General features: G+C 37.7%; 1 protein-coding gene across 1 annotated transcript; it reads right to left on the reverse strand.

Moving 5' to 3' along the window:
• Positions 1-4,119: 4,119 nt before the first annotated feature.
• On the reverse strand, positions 4,120-5,676 carry LOC130729060 (probable histone chaperone ASF1A). The gene is made up of 3 exons (XM_057580682.1): positions 5,337-5,676; positions 4,893-5,008; positions 4,120-4,797 (listed from the first exon to the last, which is right to left on the reverse strand). The coding sequence occupies exons 1-3, from the start codon at positions 5,443-5,445 to the stop codon at positions 4,405-4,407; spliced, it is 618 nt and encodes a 205-aa protein (XP_057436665.1). The 5' UTR covers positions 5,446-5,676; the 3' UTR covers positions 4,120-4,404.
• Positions 5,677-6,000: the final 324 nt, after the last annotated feature.

Here is a 6,000-nt window from a genome sequence, read left to right on the forward strand (position 1 = left end):
ACGTTTATGCCTGATATCCATTCAACACCAGTCCCTTTTATACCCATGATCAAAAGCAAATGAACCCCATAAAAGTTTTTTTCTCACAAAACATTAAAAAAGTTTTCCAAAAAGTTAACACCAACAAAAAGGTAAATGACAAAGATTTCCTCTAAAAGGTTTAGCAAAAAATCACTGATCACTTTTCAACCTTTTGGTTAACACCAACAAAAAGGTAAATGACAAAAATTTCCTCTAAAAGGTTCAGCAAAAAATCACTGATCACTTTTCAACCTTTTGGCCGATTTAAAAGAAAGTCTACAAACACCTAACGAACAAAACAAGTTCAGCCATTTTACGACGTTGTACTGTGAAAGCGACCTGTCCTTTCACCGGTTGACTTGAGATCAAGAAGCTTCAGATGAACGTTGGTGAAGCTTCTGATCATCGTCAGATTGAAGCTTGGATTCTTCTGACCTTGCAACTTCTGCTTCTGAACAAGTTCCTCAGAACTTCTGATCGTCAGAGCTAGAAAAGCTTCGGTCTTCAGAACTTGAGTCTTCTGCTTCTGGACCGTTCCACTGGAACATCTGGTCTTCAGAACTTCTGACTTGAGTTCTTCAGAACTTCTTGAGAGCTTCCATCTTCAGAGCTTCTGAAGTATTTGCCACTGTTCAGAACGAACATGGTGGCTTAAAGAGCTCTCTTTTTAGTAACCCTTGGTTCTTCTTCTTCTGAACGAATAGGCTTGGGTCAGATTCAGAACCTGTTTGTCACAACTTAAAAAGACAAACGTTAGGGTACCACTTTTTTATTTCTAGTATTTAGACACACAATTATTAATTTCGTATCATATATAAAATTAATATTAATCTCAATATTTAATTTCATAATTTTTTATTTCTATAATTTAAGCCCACAATTATCTATACTATCAATATTTTTTTTAAATACTCTACACTATCAATATTAATATCCACATTATAAATATTATATACCAAAAGAATTATTACAGAGAGCTATAAATTAACAATATGAAATTTTTCCGTCATACTCAACCAAAGTAAATACAAACAAAAAATAACTTTTGAAGCATAACCTAATAAATTTTAAAACTTCAATTTAAACCAAATAAAAAAAAAAGTAACAAAAAGAATCCTTATGGTGCACCTGCGAAGCATTTCTGAAAAACCCTAATGTGAATAGTGGCCAAAAGTTATCCCTTTGTAGTAGTTATAGATTAGGCTATTGTATTTCACTATTTCTTCTTACCACGCCAAACAACTCTTTGATGTCTGTATTTGCTGCCGGATTACCACATATTATAACTAGTTTAAAACTTTTTTTTTTTGGTCAATAATGTTTGGAATTAAAACCCGAAGGATTGCCAAACGGCACTTACAACATGTGAGACTAAATCTCAGGGAGTGCTATTAGCAATGTACAAAAACATAAGACCATGAAGATCAAACATGCACACTCTGCTGAATCAATCAGCATAAGTCATGAAGTAAAAACCCTTAAGGTCATACAAAAGCTCCTAATCACCCTAAATTAACATAAAGCTAAAAGGCTTCTGAGCAAAGAAAATAAATTTGTTTTTAACCAGTGCTCCCTGAGAAACAACACCATCGACTCTGCCGGGGTTGCAAACGTGCTGCTATCCGAGAAGCCCAACATGAGAGACTTCAACAGCATCCATAGGGGCCAAACTAGCATCTGAAAACAAGGGAGAAGAGCAAACTTTTGCAGATCCCAAACATAACAGCAATAAGAGCTGCAGGGACAGTGGAAGCGGGAGGGGCAGAAAAGGATGGAGGTGACAACAGCGGTGCAATTCGGCCAAGGTCGCAAGGGGATCGGCAGCAGGACAGAGGAAGGCGGCGGTGGAGGTTGGAGGTTGGGACAAAGGCAGGATATGGTGAGAGGTTGGAGGTTGGGACAAAGGCAGGATATGGTGATGAAACGTCAAGGAGGAAGAGGCTCATAACCGTGGAGGAATGATGCTCGGATCTGGAAGGGGAGAGTGTTGCATAACGGTGGCCGGATCTGGAGGAGGAGTACGGCGCAGAGGAAGGACACAGTGATGGAGGTGAAGGCTGGAAGCAAAGGAGAGAACACAAACACACCAAAAAACCCACTTATTTGGGTAATAAAACCACCTAATGTGGTAAGAGCCCACCATTTTGTGGGAAAACACCTACCTAAAGTAGGAAAAGGACCTCCCTAGAGGAGGAGGGGAGCTCCCCAAGGGGGAGAAGCCCCCAAGGGGAGTGAAAGCATAGCTCTGTAAAAAAACCCTAGCAGACTACTTTAGTTCAAAACTTATTACAACTATTCTCTTTTTATCCTTATTATTTTAACAAAATTCTTACACAGCCCATTTTTACTCTTTCATTTCAAAATAGTTATTCAAAATTTCACAAAAGAATTTAACAATATGTTTCATTAAATTCACACAAGATACATCTCTCATTTCATAATTTCTTTGGTTTGAACAAGAATGGTTAAGTAAAAAATCCATGTACTGAAGGTGAAACAATAATCCAGTTTGCCTCTACGAGGGCAGATAAGGAAATAGAGATGACCGTGGATACAATGCGGGTAGATATTAACTTTTTTAGTTTTTAATATAAGTCTTCACTCTTTTAGAAAATTGTAGTTGTCTCTCCCAACAAATGATTTTCCTAGGAATCAAACTTTGTTCTCACCTTTAAGAAAACTTTACTTGCTTACAACTAAATCAACACTTTGTTAGTCGGTTAGATATTTTATAGTACATACTACATACATTCCCTGCATTTTAAAAAATAATCCAGGTAATAACTTCAGCATCTATATCATGATATGTTAAATAATTTTTTTTTTTTTTTTTTTGATTTTTTTGACAATAGGTATCAAAGCCTTTTCTCAGTAGATGGGTCGGTTGCATGGATCATACATCATCATAATACCTTGTCATAAATCCAAGTCCACTAATAGACCACTTAAATCTAAATCTATCTCAATGGTTCAACCTATCATTTACCTTAGTCCATCTAAATCTCTACTAACAATACTCCATTAGGCCCACCTTCCTCCTAACCGATGCTTCTATGAGTAAAGTCTGTATACAAGCCAAACCACCAAACAAGACGATACCATATCACATCATCTTCTACAAGGGAAGCGACGATAACTTTCTCTGTAGTGATTTATTTTCTTAGACCTATAATGTTTTTTGTAACCACTGATGTATCATAACATTCTCTCTCTCTACAACAGCATCATATTTACTCTCTCCTCCACTCTTTATCACCAACAGTAAGCATTATACATTATACAACATTTTAAAAACTCTAACCCTGCTCCAAACATACCCACTGCAGCAAAGTAACACCCCACACAATCTTGAATAAAATAAGAGAAAGAAAGACAAGAGCAGCACTAGTACCCTTAAATTGAATGGACATTTCTTGCCAGATAACTCACATCACATGACCAAATACAATAACTCTACACGCCAGCATTTACTCAACAGGGAAGAACGTAATAGGAAAGATTAAGTATAGAAAAAAGGAGGAGAACCCTCATAGATAGGAGGGAATCAAACTTCTAGTGAGAGGAAGGGGGAAGCTCCCTTCAAATAAGACTTCTAATGCTGGTTCTCCCTAACTGATATCAGATTCTTTTCAGTGATGGTGTTCCTCATTCCTGTACCAGATTCCCAGCCGTCCAATGTGCTGAGGTGGAATAAGCAGGCAAAGAACATCCTAACATACCCATGCATAAACCATGATGACTTGTAATAAGTCCATCCAATTTGGTTGGTCTAAATACTAAGAACAATAAGCTATGCAGGCTCTGCTATCTTGGCAGTGTCCATGTTGTTGACCCATTAAAAAGGAAGCTCAAGCCAAGAAGAAAAAAAAAAAAAAAACTACTGCTGCTTGCAATAGGTTTTGGATAAACAGAGGAAACCAAGGTTAAATCAGGTTTAGCTCACAAGATATGAAACCTTTTCTTGCCCTGAAACTCAATTCACCTTACCCAAAATTTGAGCTCATTGAGTTATTCACATATAAACAATGAGCTGACTCAGCTCCTGCTGGCCCTAGTATGTCATGTACTATTAAGCAAAAATCCACAGTAAGCTAAATAAAAGGAAAAACAAAAAATGAATTATGATTAAGCCTCTGTGCTCACAAAGTGAAACAGCAAGATCATCAATGAAATCGGGTTTGCATTGCAGATCTTCACGGATAGAAACTGGTTTTAACACATTACAAGCATTTTGAACCTAGTGTTTCAAAGGTCTCCTACTTCCAAAAGAATTCATAAATCTCATCATTCACATCATCAATACTAGATACGCAAAATTGCATCCATACAGTGAATGTAAAGTTGGAGATTTAGGAATTGAAAAGTCTGTATACCTACAAAATGTTAAGAATCCCCCTCATTTGGGGGATCACGACCAACTAAAGCAAGTGGACCTTCTTCAGCTTCAGATGAGGGCTCAGGTTGAGGGGGTTGTTCATCATTTTGAGGGGGCTGCTCGTCATTTTGAGGGGGTTGCTCTTCATTTACGTTGTTCTCAGGGTGGAAATTGATGGGAAACTTGGTGACCCTTGGTTTGTCAGATAAAATGTTCCTCTGAACCTTATCAACTAGAACCTTTGGTGGAGGTTCCTCTCTCAGCTGCTCATCATCATAATCATTGTTCACATAATAACCGACGCGGATAAATTCCTGACCCAGATAAGAGCAGGTCAACAGAAGCACGGTGACACCAATTATATCTTCATCACGAATCTTTGACGGGTCCGGTGGATCAGCCTGCAGCCAAAACAAGATTCAAAAGTTAGAATCTAAAAGCAATCGCAAGACACAAAACAGAATTCGAAATACTAGTAGTGATTAATTAAGCTTGCCTGCAAAACAAAGCGATAGTTTCCAACATTGACAGGACCCACAAGGACACTCTCTAACAATTGGTCGTAAGTCTCATCCTCGGCAGATCCAACGTAAATGAGCTTCCATTCCAAATCTGTACTCAAATGACAGCATGCATTGTGACAACCAAACAAGATAAAGTAGACCAGCAATATGAATCAAGGAATTTAATTAATCACAGTGAAGCTTATAGAAAAATAACTTATAAACCCTAAACTTGACACGAAAATTCAGATCACGGTTTGTTTCCAGACACACACACACACACACACACACAATTAATACAATGAAGATCTGTAGGCATGAATTGAAAACAAGAAACCCTAACCTATCTAGAATAAACATTGAGAAAGCAATGGAGAAAAATGAAACCCTAATTTTGCAGAACGATAAAAGAAAGGAAAGAAGATAAAGGAACGAACCATCTTTGAGAGAAGTCAAGCACTCATAGGAAATCTCGAACTGAAAGGGGGTGAGGAAGGAAGCGGGGTTATCGAGGACGGTGACGTTCGTGATGTTCACCGCACTCATGCTTCTTCTTCTTCTACTTCTGAGAGAGCGAGTGAGAGAGAAGAGAGAAGAGAGCTCCTCTCAAATAGAGAACGCAAAACAGCGAAAAATGTTGGCGGGAGCGGGTTTGAAGAAAGAACGAAACCAAGAGCGAGCGAGCGAGCGAGCTCAAACTCACAAATATGTAAAACCCTGCTTCAAACCTAAATCATTTTTCCCCCCTTCGTAATTCTCTTTCATACTTTATTTTATGTGTCATCGGCTAAAAATCTAAAAATATGAGTATCACTTGCATTTTTCAGTGGAGTTTGAACTCACTTAAATTTTTTAATATAAGCGTTGAAAAATTAATATTAAAGTCACTTTGCTAGCACTTCTCTTATTTTTATCATAACTTTTAGGGGTGACCGCCCTATCTGTCATGACCTAGGTCGGGGTATGCCACATTGGGACTAGTAAATAATTATCCTACTTTGGACCGTATTATTAGTATTCAATTGTTATATTCGTTTTTACGAAGTTTTGGATTGTCTATTCCAATTACAGTATGATTGGAAGGACATATTTTAAAAGAGA

This window comes from Lotus japonicus, chromosome 1 (assembly GCF_012489685.1).
Source record: "Lotus japonicus ecotype B-129 chromosome 1, LjGifu_v1.2".
Classification (NCBI taxonomy): Eukaryota; Viridiplantae; Streptophyta; class Magnoliopsida; order Fabales; family Fabaceae; genus Lotus; species Lotus japonicus.

Coding starts and splice junctions, on each gene's coding strand:
- LOC130729060 (XM_057580682.1), bottom strand. CDS start 5,445: ATGAGTGCGGTGAACATCACGAACGTCACCGTCCTCGATAACCCCGCT. Junction 5,009..5,336: donor CTTGACTTCTCTCAAAGATG/GTTCGTTCCTTT, acceptor ATTTGAGTACAG/ATTTGGAATGGAAGCTCATT. Junction 4,798..4,892: donor ACTATCGCTTTGTTTTGCAG/GCAAGCTTAATT, acceptor TTTTGGCTGCAG/GCTGATCCACCGGACCCGTC.